We start from the raw sequence: 15,952 nt of genomic DNA, 5'->3' as shown, positions 1-15,952 counted from the left end.
AGACCTGTAGCGTCTCCATTTTTTGCGATCTGGGTTTGGGTGAGGGCTTATTTTTTGCGCGACGGGCTGACGTTTTTATTAACATTTTGGGGTAGATCCGATGTTTTGATCGCCTGTTATTGCATTTTATTGCAATTTTGCTTCGACCAAAAAACGTAATTTTGGCGTTTAAAATTTTTTCCTCATTACGCCGTTTACCGATCGGATTAATTCTTTTTTTATATTGATAGATCGGGCGATTCTGAACGCGGCGATACCAAATATGTTTATGTAGGGTATTTTTTTTATATATTTTATTTTGAATGGGGCGAAAGGGGGGTGATTTAAACTTTTATATATTTTTTTATATTTTTAAAAACTTTTTTTTTTCCACTTACTGCATGCTTCAATAGTCTCCATAGGAGACTAGAAGCAGCAACTGTCCGATCGGCTCTGCTACATACAGGGGACCAGCAGATCCCCTGCATGCAGCAGAAATGGTCCTGTGCTATGAGCGCCGACCACTAGGTGGCGCTCATAGCGACCAGATCATGACAACCACAGGCGTCTGCTGCAGACCCTGGGTTGTCATGCCCACCCATCGGTGACCCGCGATCACGTGGCGGGGTCGCCGATGGGCGGGGCTTATGACGCGCTACCCGGAAGCGCGCGTTAAATGCCGATGTCGGAGATTGACAGCGGCATTTAACATGTTAACAGCAGCGGGTGGATCGCGATTCCACCCGCGGCTGTTGCGGGCACATGTCAGCTATAAGAATCAGCTGACATGTGCTCGGTTCAGTGAGGGCTCAGCGCAGCAACCCTCACTGAATGGGGGGTACGCAAATGTGCGTACTAATACGGCAAGGGTTGTTAAGGGGTTAATTAAAATGGTATGAATGAAAACATAAACCACCACTCAAAAAACAATCCCTCACGTATCTCCATCTACATAAAAATAAAAACCTACTGTAACTGTTCACAGAAAATAGTGCCACAAACATTTTTTTTTTAACTTCTGTTTGTTTTGGCATTTAATGTTGCGAAAAAATCAACAAAAGTTTGGTATCACCGTAATCATACATTTTTATAATCATTTTTATCATGCAACGAATGCCGTAATTAAACTCACCCCTTCACACCACCCCCTAAAAAAATGGACTTATTGTTTATATTGCACTGTGGGGAAGGGCTCCACATTTACTGCAGTTGTAATGCAAGGGGGGAGAAGGGGAGGGGGACATTGGCAGTGGTGGGAAGAAGTTAAAACATTACCCAATCTTTTGTAAAATTACACCCATCTCAGGCTAGGTTAATTCAGCATAGGCTTTGAAATGTTTGGGCAATGTACAGTACTTAGGCAGAGGAGGATTACAATATAATGTAATTTCAGCTTTAACACTACACATGTATGAGGATAACACGTGCTTCATGTAATAATACTTGATAATTTAAAATGGTGTGTTTTAATTTTTTTTTTTTACGAATAGGGGTATCTTCTGCGACTCAGACATTAGGCCCACGGCAACCAGTCTCTGCTCCTCCTCCTCGGGCTGTGCCTCCATACAAGTACACACGTTGCCCACTCCCTGGAGTTCAGCCTCTGCAGGTACATGCTGTCAGTTACTGCTCTCCTGAGAATAAGTAGGCTGCTGTGCATTACTTAAGAATACAGCCATCTGTAATATTAGTAAGCATTTTCCAGAGGACCATTTCATGTTGAGCTGGATACACTACGTATTAGTGCCTGCAGAGCAGTATACAACTTTTGTTTTTCTCCATTGTGGACATATTAGCGAACAAACTATTTGGCACCTAATGAGCTAACTTTAGTTAAAGGGGTTGTCTCACAAAGTGCATTTTAAACACTTGATCATGGAATAAAAATAACTTCCACAATTCGATATGTTTAAATAAAATGTTCCTGTGCTGAGATAATCTTATACATGTGCCCCTGCTGTGTCCTGTGTAATGGCTGTGTCTGACCGTGTACGGAACATGGTCTGATCATACCACATCTCCTGGGCAGGGGGGGGAAGCAAAAGAGTATACTGACAGCAGGGGATCACAGCTGCTGATTTCTGTGAGGTGCTTGTTTTTAAACATGTTTACCTCCCAGTAAGTGGCAGCTGTGATCCCATGCTGTAATGCAGGGGTGTGGCACCTCCGTCCGTTTGCTGCCCGCAGTTTCCTTCTCTTCGGCCCCCTGGCAGATTCCCGGGGACCGCAGTGCTTGGACCAGCAAACGGGTTTTGCCGGCCGTGGGCCCTTTAATTGCTTCTGAGACTGAGTACATGCAGCGTTCAGTACAGAACATTGCGGCACATGCACTGGAGATGCTGACGTACCTTGGAGTCAGCGCACTCTGCGCTTCGTTCTTACCAATGACGATAGCCCCCAGCCCTTCCTGAGCGGTCTATAGGCCCCTAACCTAATATAGCGGAATACATTTCAAATTGATATTTTTTTAAGGCCCACGAAAGATGGTATAAATATCCAAATGGCCCGGCAGAATAAATGTTCCCCACCCCTGCTGTAATGTCTGTATACTCTTTTGCTTTCTCCTCTGGCCAGGAGACGTGGTATATCCAACCATGTTCCTGTATGGTCAGACAGAGCCATTAAACCGTAAACAGCAAGGGGGAATTTAGAAGATTATCTCAGAATAGGAATTTTTTTTTTATATCTTTTGTCTATATCGCTGTTTTCACTGGGGGCTCATACTTTCTCTCCGTAGGAGTTGCTATCTGATAACACCCAGTTATAGGGGTATTCCAATCTCCAAGTTCCTATCACAATATGTAGTAGGTGTAGATATAATATTAGCAAGTAAAACCTCCAATTAAAAATATAGCATGGTTCTTCTGATTCCCCATGTGCAGGGCATTATAGTAGCTTGGGTATCCATGGTTATGACCACTCATATAGTGAGTTAGTTAACTGTTAGTAGTTGTAAGCCATGGATACTTAAGCTACTTTCAATGCCCTGCACATAAAGTGACATAGCAAATGCCTCAAATTAGAAATGTAGTATTAGTATTCTGATTCGGTAATATTTTTATTACACCTACTACATATTGGGAGAGGATCTTGGAGATCCTCTCTTTAACATTAATTAACTCATTAGGAACCAACAGTTTGCTTGCTAATATCTCTGCAATCGAGAAGCAAAATTCAAAACAAACACGTTTTATTTCACTTTGCAGCCACTATTGCATCACCAGTTCAGCTTGACAACAGGCTTACTAATTCTGAGCAGGGAGACTATTTAGGAGCCCTCCCTGCATGTTCCTCAAAGTAGATGCCAGGAGCAAGTTGTATGAAAGCTGAAGTAGCATACGCAATTTTTTTTTTTCGTGTGTACATTGGTCTCCAATCTCGGATCAGAAAACTGAGTTCATTTCCTCAGTTTTTCTTGTCAACACTGGTTTTTGGTGTAGGAAAATCTGCTGAAAAGACGCAACGTATGCACATACCCCAACTGTGAATTGCTGCAATTTTATGATTGTACTCTTTAACAGTTGTATGTCAGGCAGTCATCTCGGTGTACATATCCAATAATCAGACCCATGCGCTTTTAGAATAAGCTTATTATACTGCTGCACAGCTTAGACCACATTTATATACTCAATAGTAAAGTAATATCCTTTTCAATCAGAACCCCCAGGCTGCTGTCCATGTACAGGGACAGGAGCCACTGACTGCTTCAATGCTGGCCGCTGCCCCTCCCCAAGAACAGAAACAAATGCTAGGTGAGTCAGTTGAGGTGTAGTTTGTATATGTAGAACTTTTTTTTGGCATTGCCTTAATGCTAGTAGTGATAGTATAAGTGTATTCCTTGAATCTTCTGTTTCTTATAGGAGAACGTCTTTTCCCGCTTATCCAAGCCATGCACCCCTCATTGGCAGGTAAAATAACAGGAATGCTGCTAGAAATTGATAACTCAGAGCTACTACACATGCTGGAATCTCCAGAATCTCTGCGCTCCAAGGTGAATATCCATATAAACTGCTGTTTTATGCAAAATACTTGTTAGGTTATATTGGCTATGCTGATACTAGTTGTAGATGGAGATAGTAATGTTTGTGCAGAATTCTGCACAATCTATTTAATCATTTACATAGCTTCCAATAGGATGGAGATTTGCAATGATAAAACAATAAACCTTTCTAGCGACTAACAAAAAATGTGCCACGCTCAGGCTCATTACAATGGATAAAGTTACCATTTTGTGAATTGTTTTTCTTAAGGTGGAAGAAGCTGTAGCAGTTTTACAAGCTCACCAGGCTAAGAAAGACGCTGCCCAGAAAGTTGGGATCGTTGCTGCTACCTCCTGAATCAGGGTATCCTGTAAGTATTTGACTTTTTTTTTTAATCTATATCTTTATCTCTTGGTTGTATTAAGCTAGGGGTTTCTTGAATGTACTTATGTCACCTTATAATAACCAAGCCCTGGAGAAGTACAGCATTTGATCATGGGGAATAATTCCGCACCGTTGTGTACTGTGCAGGTTTATAGCTATTCCGGTCTTCTCTTTTCCAGCATACATAGCGCTCAATGATTATAGTAAATTCAAGGAAGCAACATTGCTGTTGCCTCAATTGGACTAGGTGATCGCATGATCTCAGGATGTCCCCCAGCTTGGCAAGGCTTGCTGAGTTTTATCAGACTCCTCTGATCAGTTCTGCCTATGACTTAATTGTACCACAAGGGAGCTGTTTTCCTCTTAGTTAGCACTCCCATGGATTATTATTTATTATTATAGCGCCATTTATTCCATGGTGCTTTAAATGTGAAAAGGGGTATATATAATAAAAAAACTAGTACAATAATCATGAACAATACAAGTCACCGACTGGTACAGGAGGAGAGGACCCTGCCCGCTTGGGCTCATCCTATAAGGGATGGGTGAGGATACAGTAGGTGAGAGTAGAGCTGGTCATGCAGCGGTATGGTGGAACAAGGGTTACTGCAGGCTGTAGGCTTGTCGGAAGAGGTGGGTCTTCAGGTTCCTTTTGAATGTTTCCACAGTAGGTGAGAGTCTGATATGTTGGGGTTGAGAGTTCCAGAGTAGGGGGGATGCACGGGAGAAATCTTGCATGCGATTGTGGGAACAGGAGTAGAGCAAGATCTTGTGAGGATCGGAGGTTGCTTGGAGGCAAGTACCGGTAGATTAGGTCACAGATGAATGGAGGAGACAGGTTGTGGATAGATTTGTATGCCATGGTTAGGGTTTTGAACTGGAGTCGCTGGGCAATAGGGAGCCAGTGAAGGAATTGGCAGAGAGGAGAGGCTGGGGAATAGTGGGGGAGATAAGTGGATTAGTCAGGCAGCAGAGTTTAGGATAGATTGGAGGGGTGCGAGAGTGTTAGAAGGGAGGCAACAGAGCAGGAGGTTGCAGTAGTCGAGGAGAGATGAGGGCGTGCACTAGTTTTCTTTGCAGATTCTTGGATAAATGTATGGATCCGGGAAATATATTTGAGTCGGCAGGAGGCGGAAAGCGCTTGGGTATGTGGTCTGAAGGAGAGAGCAGAGTCCAGGGTCACCCTGAAGCAGCGAGCTTGCGGGACTGGGGAGAGTGAACAACCATGGACTTTGATGGATAAGTCTGTTGGTGGGGGGGATTTGATTGAGATGGGGGAAAGATGATGAATTCTGTTTTATCCATGTTACCTTTTAGAAATCTAGCAGAGAAGAATAAAATAGCAGACAGACATTTTGGGATTCTGGTTGGTAAGGAGGTGATATCTGGTCCAGAGAGTTAGATCTATGTGTCATCAGCATGCAGATGCTACTGAAAGCTGTGGGACTCTGAGCTGTCCCAAGCCAAAGGTGTAGATGGAGAAGAGCAGGGGTCCTAGAACTGAACCTCAGGGGACACTGACAGATAGAGGGTAAGATGAGAAGGTGGTGTGTGAGTGGCAGACACTGAATGTCCGGTCTGTTAAGGTATGAAGAGATCCATGATGGGGCCAAGTCTGGGATGCCAAGAGATGAGAATCTGTAGTAAGAGGGAATGGTCAACTGTGCTGAACGCAGAGGACAGGTCCAGGAGGTCAAGGGCAATAGTGTCTCTTGGCTTTGGCGGTTAGTAGGTCATTGGTAACTTTATTTAGGGCAGTTCCGGTTGAATGATGAAGTGGAAGCCAGATTGTAACTGGTCAAAGAGGGAGCAGGAGGAGAGGTATGAGGACAGTTCAAGATGGGCATGCTGTTCCACTAGTTTTGGGGCATAGGGGAGAAGTGATATGGAGCGATTGCTAGATACAAAGGATGGGCTGTGATCGAGGCTTGATTAAAGTATTAAGGTAAAACACCAGTTGTCAGTGATGGGTTGGAGAGATGGGTTAGGGTTGGGATCAAGACTGTTGAGGTTTGGTATGAGGTGGGAAAGCTTATCTTCTGTAATGGTGGAGAAGCTGGTTTTGGAGGAAGAGGGCTGAGTGCTTATGAGGAGGGGCCTGTAGCCCAAAGCTTTCTCTGATATCAATCTTCTGCTTCAAGAATGAGGCAATGTATTAAGCTGAGAGGAAAGGGAGGAGGTACTGGGGGACTGAGGAGAGAATTGAAAGTGTTGAATAGCTGTTTAGGGTCGAGATGGAGGATATGAGCGAGACGTAGGTTTGCTTTGCAGCAGTGAGTGTGGACTTGAAATTGGTGAGGAACGGTCCCTCTCCGCTCAGCAACCCTAGGTTCTTTAGGCAGGCTGGTGTGCCAGGGTTGCCTGTTGATTATACGAGCTTTGGTAGTGTGAGGGGGGCGACTGATACAAGAGCTGCTGTTGTTGTGGTGTTATATAAAGCAGCATCTGCATCGTGTAAGGAGCCCATGTCTACAAATGAGCGTAAATCAAGTTGTTTAAGATTTCTGCGAGGGTGTGCATGTTTGTGGAGTTGAGACTGTGCACTTGGAAAGGGCAGGAAAGAAAATGTGAGTAGGTTGTGGTTAGACATGTAGAGGTAAGTTAAAGATAGATGGAGAACAGAGACTGGTGAAGATGAGTCCAGCGAGTGGCTGCGGAGGACCATTGAGCGAGGCCGAAGGAGGAAGTGAGGGAAGAAAGTGCAGCTCGAGTGGCTGTGTCAGAGGTGGTGAGCCAGGTTTCGGTGATGGCAAGGAAGGAAAGTTGATTAGTGATGCCCTGCTTCAGAGAACCTGTTCCACAGAGGTCTTTTATAACAACACCAAATGCAAGTTATGTTAAAATCGCTACACATAAGCAAAATATTTTTTTAAATAAGGTACTAATGAAGAAATAACTCTCCACCCATGCTAATACAAATTGTTGCTATAGTCATCCTGTAATCAGTCTATACATATTTATATTATATTTTTAATAAACTCCCCTCCCCTTCACCCCAGAGCCTGTTTTCACCTTCCTGACCCCCGGCAAATTTTACAAATCTGACCAGTGTCACTTTGAGGTAAATAACTCTAGAGCTCTTCAACATGCCCCAGTGATTTACTTTTTCCCTCAAATGTTGATTTAGCCCCAAATTTTGTATTCTCATAAGGGTAACAGGAGAAAGTGGACCATATAATTTGTTGTACAATTTCTCCTGAGTATGCACATACCCCATATGTGGTGGAAAACTGTTTCGGCACTGGGGTCGGAAGGGAAGGAGCACCATTTGACTTCTAGAGCACAAAATTGACTGGAATAGATAACGGACGCCATGTCATGTTTGCTGAGCCCCAGATGTGGAATACTCCCACACAGGTTACCCCATTTTGAAAAGTAAACTCCTCAAGGAACTTATCTAGAGGTGTGAGCACCTTAAACTCACAGGTGCTTCACAGAATTTTATAACATTGAGCTGTGAAAATGAAAAAATACATTTTTCCCGCAAAAATGTTGCTTTTGCCCCAACTTTTTCATTTTTACAAGGGTAACAGGAGAAATTGCACAACAAATTGTATGGTCATTTTCTTCTGAGTACACAGATATGTCATATGTGGGTGAAAACTACTGTTTGGGTGCACGGCAGGGCTCAGAAAGGAAGGCGTGCCAGTTGAACTCTGGAGCGCAATTTTGGGCGCCCGCCCCCCACATAAGTGACCCCATTTTCCAAACTACACCTTTCAGTGAATTCATCCAAGGGTGCAGTGATCATCTTGACGCCACGAGTGTCACAGAATTTTATACCATTGGGCAGTGAAGAAAATACAATTACATTTTTTACCGCAAATTGTGATTTAGCCAAAAGTTTTACACTTTCACTAGGGGAAATGGGTAAAAAATGGCACCAAAATTTGTAACACAATTTCTGCTGAATGAGATTAGGAGGTACTGAGCTCTATTTGACTCTTGGAGAAGAAATTATCGTAGAATAGTTTGCGGACTCCATATACAGAGCCCCTAAGTGCCAGAAGAGCATAATGCCCTCAAGTGACCCCATTTTGGAAATTACAACCATCTAGAAATTTATCTGCAGGTGTAGTGACTATTTTGACTTAATGGATGTTTTCTAGAAACAAGCAGCAGTGGATGATAATGAGTGAAAATTGGAAATCTGCCAGTGTAGTGCCCGTATGTTGTAGTGCCCGTACATTATGTCTAGGTCATGCTTCTGGAGACATGCACTCATAAATTAAGCAGGCTTCATCGCTAAAGAAATGCCAAACATGTGGATGCAAAATGTGGTTTAGGCACACTGGGGCTCAGAAAGGAGGGGAGTATTTGGGAGTGCAGAATTTGCTGGATTTCTTTTGGAGGGCGAGGAACCATAGTTCTTTTCCAGACCCTTTGTGCTACCTGTAACAAGGAAGCCCCCTATTCCAGTGACCGACCTGAATGGGGACTTTTATCCATCGCTCTACACTAAGCACTTACTTTAGGGTTTCCATCTAAATTTCCAAGTAACTTGATTCAGATGATACCCTGAGGGATCCATTCACTAGAACGAGGCAGCAGAGTTACTCTGGACTCCATCTGGCCTCTGTTTAGTGTTGTCCTTTTCAGAGGTGCACAAAACTGTCGCCAACAGTACTTTTAAGCACGCCTAAAAAGACGGATACCGCTGGATCATAAGCTAGACAGTCCACAGTGCCTCCATCTGCCTCATATTGAATCTTCCGCAGGGTGTTCCCTCTGAATCACGTATTTCAGACATTTACACGGAAACCCCGGTGTAAGCGCTCAACGCAGAACGCAAGTTAAATGTAAGCTGAGCCTCATTGCGATCTTTGGGAGGCAGAATGAACAAATCAACAGCAGTTCAAGAATTGGTTTTACTTTTTACGCTGTTCCTCATGCATTATCAGTGATAGATGAATTTATTCTTGAGGTCGGAGGCTGTTATCACACACGCTCTTTTTGTTTTGCAAAATAAGAAAAAAAGTTTTTGCTTCGGCATATTTTGAGCTATAATTTTTGTATTTATGCCGACAGTCATGTAAGAGCTTGTTTTTTGCGGGACGAGTTGAAAGTTTTTATTGCTACCATTTTTGGGCAACATTTTTTGATCGCTTTCAATTGATTTTTGGGAGGCAGAATGAACCAAAACCAGCAATTCAGGAATTTTATGCCATTCACCGTTTGGGAAAAGTTCTAAGATTAACTTTATTGTTCGGGTCAGTAAGATTACACCGATACCACATTTTATATACTGTAATTTTTTTATGTTTTGCCTCTTTTACATACAATTCTTTTTTTTCTATAAAATTGCTATTTGTGTCTTTTATTCTGAGAGCTATAACTTTTTTATTTCTCCACTGACTGAGATGAATGGCAGCTTGTTTTCTGCGGGACAAGATGATGATTTCAGCTATGCCATATTTATTTACATTTAACTTTGATCGCATTTTATTCCACTTTTTTTTTTTTTTTTTTTTTTTTTTTTTTTAAGTATTTTTACTATTTTTTTCAACTTTTTTTTCTACTTGGTTTATGGGACTATAACTTTTTAGTTTGCTCACTGGTATAATGCATTGCACCAGTCCCACAATGCATTATACCTGTCAGTGCTGCACTGACAGAAGCCTTTTAGACCATGCTCTGAGCATGGTCTAAAAGGCTCGCCGTAGTTGGCTGACCAAGAGGTAGTCATGACGACCTTGGGTTGCCATGGCAACGATTGGGTCTTCACAATGACATGGCGGGGGTGCCAATCTGGCGGGATAGTGAGCCCCCTGCCTTCTAAATGCTGCTATCGCTATTTTGATTTGATGGTGTCACTTGGCTGTTTGCTGTATTTTGCTAAAATCAGATTTATCTACAGCAGCTCTGCTAGCACTCTTGTAGATGAGCTCTGTAACCCTGCACATGTTATTTAAAGCTTTCTGCCTACATTCTACATGGGCAGAAAGCTACCAACCAATGATGGATGAAAGGGATAACAAGATATCATGAATACAGTGAGTTCATTACATAATGACTAGCAGAGCTGCAGCAAATAAAATGGTGCTGTATCAAATCTTCAGCAAGAAGCCTAGGAAATGACCTAGGAAATGACACTGCCTTAGAATTTCGGTCCTTGCCCTTACTTTATGCTGCCCCTACATGGGGAACTGAAAACATTGTAACAGATTTTTCTTCAAACCGGTCTAACCCTTTAATTTCTGCTGCAGCCATTATCCTTTGTATTAACAGAATATATGGCTGCCAGCACATTAAGTTAGTAGTTTATTTTCCGAACAAGAGATTGCTGAAGATATCAGCAGGGAAAGAGCAGGGATTTGTATTCCGTCTATTAGTTTGATAGGAGATCGCCTTTGGATGCAACAATCTTTCATCTGTGTAAACTATATAGATGTGAAGTTGCAATTAAATGTCTAATTTTCTATTTTCTCATGCCTTTTTAATTGCAGGAAGTAAAGAAGCCAAATAATCCCAGAATGTGTGAGTTTGGAAAGTGGCTGCCAAGAATCTTGTCTCGTCCACATGCTTATCTCAAGAGAGATGCCATCTGTTTGTAAAACATGGGGTCTATGCACTATGTCGCTTTATTGCTCTTAGGATGAAGTTGCATCTTGAGTGAAACATCTCCAGGATTCTCCTGCAGGACTTTTCTCCCTAATTGCAAAGGGTTTTTATTTTTTGCAGTACCGGTTTGAAGAAATTTGAATGTGAGATCTACACTGTTTTCTCAATGAAATATTAAAAAGGTTTTAGTCCAATGAATTTAGTTTGATTTGTATGTGTGCCATAGTTTTATTTCTTACCACTTCAGGTGCAATTTTTTTGGCATTCAATAACACATCCCAATTAACATTTGATACTTGTTATGCAGCTGACATGCCGAGAGCTCTCCATTCATATTCAGTTATACCCTGCAGTAGTCAATCTTTCCTTCTGACTTGTAAAATCCACAAAAACATCTTAAGAACAATACTGCCTGATGTAAATGTGTAAGACACATCTGTAAAATATAAAGGGACAAAATTTTTTTTATGATTAGTACATTGCTTATACACTCAGCTCCATCTCCCTGCAGTGAAAATTTGACTTTGTTCTTGCCTGAAAAATCCTTTTCTCATACTCTACATTAGGTGAAAAAGGACCATGGGTTATAGCTGGCTGCCACAAGGAGACAGTAGGAGCAGTAGGAGAAGCAGAAAAAGAAAAATGTATTAAATGTAATAGAACTCATGGATGCATTGGGACCCTATTGAAAAATCGAAGGGTAGTCAGACCACAGGAAAGAGGTGGTTTGGTAAAGGAATACGCAACTTCTGAATGACAATGGGGAACAAAAATTGCATAACAAATTGTAGAATTTTTTTTTTCTCCTATTACTCCTTGTGGAATTTAGAAATTTGTCATCATTTTACATTTTAATGGCAAACATGGGATTTTCTTTTCATATTGAGTTCAAGGAAAGCACCTTAAGAGTTAACAAACTACCTAACTACTATTTTGCATTATATGAGGGGTGCACTTTTTAAAATGGGGTGGCTTGTGTAGGGCTTTTAATATATCAGCTCTTCAAAGACTCAAGAACCAAATTGACCCTCCAAGAAAATAGGTTTCTTAAAGTTTGAAAAACTGCTGCTAAACTTACATTTTTTGGTACATTACACAGTATTAAAATTATTGCAAAATAAAGCAGGCATATGGGAAAAGTTAATAATTAACTATTTTGTGTGGTATGACTAACTTTGTATAAAGTGCTGAGTTTTGAAAATGTGCCACATCTCTAATTTCAGAAAATATTTGGGTACGGGGGATTTTTTTTTTTTATTGCAATAGGGTTAAACATAGTCGGAATGACATGTCCTGAGAATCCTCTTGCTGTTAATTCCACAGATTAAACAGCCATGCCATTACATGAAGGGTGGCTACATTTTGGTGGAACAGCGCTCCTTCCTGTTTTGGCCAGTCTGATTGCCCTCTGTTTTTGACCTTTTTGAGGATCCAAGAAAGAAGTAGAAGAGTAGAGCCAGGTGCAAAGTAACTAATAATGGTTCTAAGGGCTGGTCAGAGTGTTTACTGCTACAGCTTTGAGATCCTGCAAACTGCACTGAGTTCAGCAACTTCTAGTTAAGCTTGGAGGCCATGAAGTTAATATCTGAGGAGGACCTCCATCTGAAACGGAGTTTGGCAAATATTTTGGCTGCTATACCCCAATCCTCCAGTATTGAATAGTTTGTGACTAAGGAAGTCTGCTATCCAGTTGTCCACTCCTGGAACATAGACTGCTGAGCGAGCTGGTATGTGTGCTTTGAGCAATAGGATTTTGGCCAATTCCAAAATGGCAACTATGCTCCTGGTTCCACCCTAGTGATAGATGACTGCAATCTTATTGTCTGTGTGGACTCTGATTGGGTGACCTTTCCAGGGCGGAGTCCAGTGCCTCAGAGATGACTAAGACAATGGAGTTCAAGGAAGTTAATCAGAAGTGTCAACTCCTGATGGGACCAATTCCTTGCCCTTTGATCATGAAGACTTAACATCTGTTCTACTAACTTGCCATTGGAGTGGGTGGAAGGACCATCTCTGAGAGAGAGGTGGAGTGCAGCTAACATTAGAGAAAGAAATAGCTTGGTCCAGAGAATCAACTTGCTCTACCAAGCCAGGATGGCTTGCTGAAGAGGGCACGTGAATTTGGGCATATGGAATCGATTCTATGGATGAAACTGAGGCTCAGGACTCGCATACAGTACTGGTATGATGGTACTTGTTCTGAAGTGTACCTTTTATCTGTCCGCAACAGTGAAAAATGGACCTGTAGAGACAGGACTGTGCTATAGGGTATGGAATTTCTCTGTTGGGAGGAAAATCCTGACCAGAGTGTTCTAAGGGGGGAGAAAGAGGATTTGGAGTGATCAATTATCCAATTTAGGTGGTTCAGCATGTCCAGTTATGTGAAAGCTCTTCAAGCTGTCTTCTCAGGAGGGCTCCTTTTATCATAATGTCAAAGTTAGAAAAGGCTACAACACCTCTGGAGTGAAGAATGACTGAGGCCAAAACCTTTGAAGACCCATGTGGTCGTTGCCAGGCTGAATGTGCGCACCACAAATTGATAGTGGCTGGACCCAAAATCAAAGCACAGGGAAACAATGAGGAGTCTGACAAGCTACGTTGTGCACCCTTGATGTCTATGGATGAGCAGGAATGAGTTGAATTTTCCCTGTTCCATCAATGCGATGGCTGTTCCCTTTTTGGAAACCACAAAAAGATTTTAATAAAACCAAGGAAATGGTGTGACCGGGAAACTGCCACTCTCAATGTGTTATGAAAAAGTGCAATAAAAAGGGGGCTTCTTTTGGAGTTTATGGGGGATAAGTTGTGTGGTCTACTTGTGGATAGATCTGCCTGCCTTAGAGATCTTTTAAGCAATGTCTGTTATACCCTGGAGATGAGGACCAATGAGAATGCAGTCCAGCTCCTTTGCCTAGGTAGTGATTGCCTTTCTATTCCAGCAAGTGGCTAACATTGGACTGGGGGCCGACCTAGCTGCTTCAAAAGAGGATTTTGCAAAAGTTTCAATTTTCTGATCTTCTAGGTCTTGAAATGAAGCTACGTCTGCCATATGTGTTGCCAATGGGAAACTGGAAGGTTTGTCAGAAGTCCCATTCATTTGTAAGTTCTTACATCTAGAATTTGACTATGGGGACAATCCTTGGTATTGAGTGAGAAAGGAAATAGTCACCTGGAAATAAAAAGTTGGTGTCTGTGACGTTCCAACTTTCTTTTATAGCTGTTATAAGACCATCAACCATCGAGGACAGTTTGGAGGGCTGTTTCTCATATAAGTTGGAATCCTTCCCTCAGAGGTCCTCCAACCTATCTAAAGCATCTAAGCACTCTGGCTTATTGGTGGGGAAGGGAAAGGCACTGGGCAAAATGGATATTTTGTGGTGGGAGCATGACCGGGACTTTTTGGTCAGCCAAAGCAAACATTTTTTTCTTTGTTTAATTTTCAAAAACTGCATCAAAATATTTTCTCTCATTCCTTCATTATTTTTGCCTTGGCAATAGATATATTTAAGATTTTTTTTTCTAGTTCTTAAAGGGGTTTGGGTACTAAAAAAAAAACAAAAAAACAACTACCAGCTTTGTGTGCATTATAGTCGCTCTATGAAAACATTTCTGGAACTTCTGACACCACTAAGCATATGCCTATAGCAAGTGTAGACCTCAGTATATTTCTATTATGTTCCAGCGGCTATCTACCACCTTTTATTGTAGCTTTATAAATTGAGATTGGTCATCAGGGACCTTTTCATTAATATTACATTCAGTACGTAAGAACTTGTCAGGCTGGTGTAAAAACTCTATGCTCTTCACTTTAGATATTATATCCTGTAAGCACAGCTCTATCCAATACATGTGGTTAAAGGTCATGGGTGAGAGATTTAATGAAACTGATAGTGGTCCATAGCAATTAGATTTTTTTTCTTTAATTTCTAAGGGTGCAGCCACAAAGGTCAGATAGGTGTGAAATGTTCTAGGGTGGGAAAATCCACACCAAAATGTGCAAGCGTCAATGCAAAAATAAGCAGAAGAAATGGAATGGCTGCGGATGTCGCATCTGGCATTGCATACTGGCTGCTAAATTGTTCACCTGGGCAGATCAGAGGTCTCCTGACTTGTGCACGCAGGCTTCATTCTATTGCGCACATGCCACAGAATGCGAACACCTGCACCTTTAGGAGGGCACATAAGTTTGCAGAAGTTTATAGACCGCTGTTTAGCGCAGGCACACAATTCTCAGTCTGGCACCTAACTGCAGATGTATGTCAGCTACTGTTTAACTGAAAGAGGGAGGCACCAACAATGTTAACCAAACGTTGCCTCCTCTGGTTATTAAGCGCATTCTACTGTGTGTAGCTTTTAACCCCTTATTTTCATACCATGAAATTCTCAAGATTCATTGCAACGGATTGACCATATAAAATACCAATTAACTCGTCTTTCACTGGGCTACATGCATATAAATGGATTATAAATGGGGAGGGGGTTCTAACATACAAATATGAATTAATAGATTTTTCATGTGGGAAATAGACCCTGTTAAAAAAAATAAAAGTTGTGAAGTGACTGGTTGTGCTGAATAACTGCTCTAGCTTTCATTTGCACTAGTATTTCCCTCATTCAACCAACTCCTGGGTGTACCAACTCGCGTACATAGAAGACCCCCAGGTCTTCTATGTACGTGAGCCTGTTAGCAGGGCCATAGTAGCTCACTGTGAGTGTGTATGTTGTTCACATAGAGTTTTGAAGCAGTTTTTTGTGTTTTTATTGGAATTTAAAGATTACTAAGAGGCAGGGAGGAACATTAAGGGAAAAAAAGGGGGGGAGTAAATATTTATTAGGAAGGGAAAACTGGGAAAGAATAAGAGAATAGGAAGATTGGAGAACTCCGATTAAAGTCATACTTAAAACAGTCATGAGTATAATGTATAAAAGAAAAAACATACATTTCAAGGGAACCTGTCACATCATTTCAAGCATTTAAACAGTCCCCAGTGCGTTGTTAGTGATGCAATATGCATTACTAACACATTACTTTCAATAAAATCTGCAGT

The 15,952-nt window shown here is 41.7% G+C and overlaps 1 protein-coding gene across 2 annotated transcripts in view; it reads left to right on the top strand.

Moving 5' to 3' along the window:
- PABPC4 (poly(A) binding protein cytoplasmic 4) overlaps positions 1-11,067 on the top strand; it is a 33,962-nt gene extending 22,895 nt beyond the window's left edge. Inside the window, exons 11-15 of one of the 2 annotated variants that reach the window (XM_073665604.1) lie at positions 1,470-1,588; positions 3,638-3,731; positions 3,840-3,970; positions 4,230-4,329; positions 10,790-11,067. In XM_073665604.1, coding sequence (XP_073521705.1) covers positions 1,470-1,588; positions 3,638-3,731; positions 3,840-3,970; positions 4,230-4,316 — 431 coding nt within the window. In that variant the 3' untranslated portion in view covers positions 4,317-4,329; positions 10,790-11,067. Of the gene's footprint in view, positions 1-1,469; positions 1,589-3,637; positions 3,732-3,839; positions 3,971-4,229; positions 4,330-10,789 lie in introns of those variants that run through there. The other variant, XR_012284508.1, reaches the window with a different exon arrangement.
- The last annotated feature ends 4,885 nt before the right edge of the window (positions 11,068-15,952 follow it).

Source organism: Phyllobates terribilis, unplaced genomic scaffold (genome assembly GCF_046119375.1).
Source record: "Phyllobates terribilis strain yellow unplaced genomic scaffold, ASM4611937v1 Scaffold_2__4_contigs__length_985480577, whole genome shotgun sequence".
Lineage (NCBI taxonomy): Eukaryota > Metazoa > Chordata > Amphibia > Anura > Dendrobatidae > Phyllobates > Phyllobates terribilis.
This window is presented reverse-complemented; position numbering and strand designations above follow the sequence as displayed.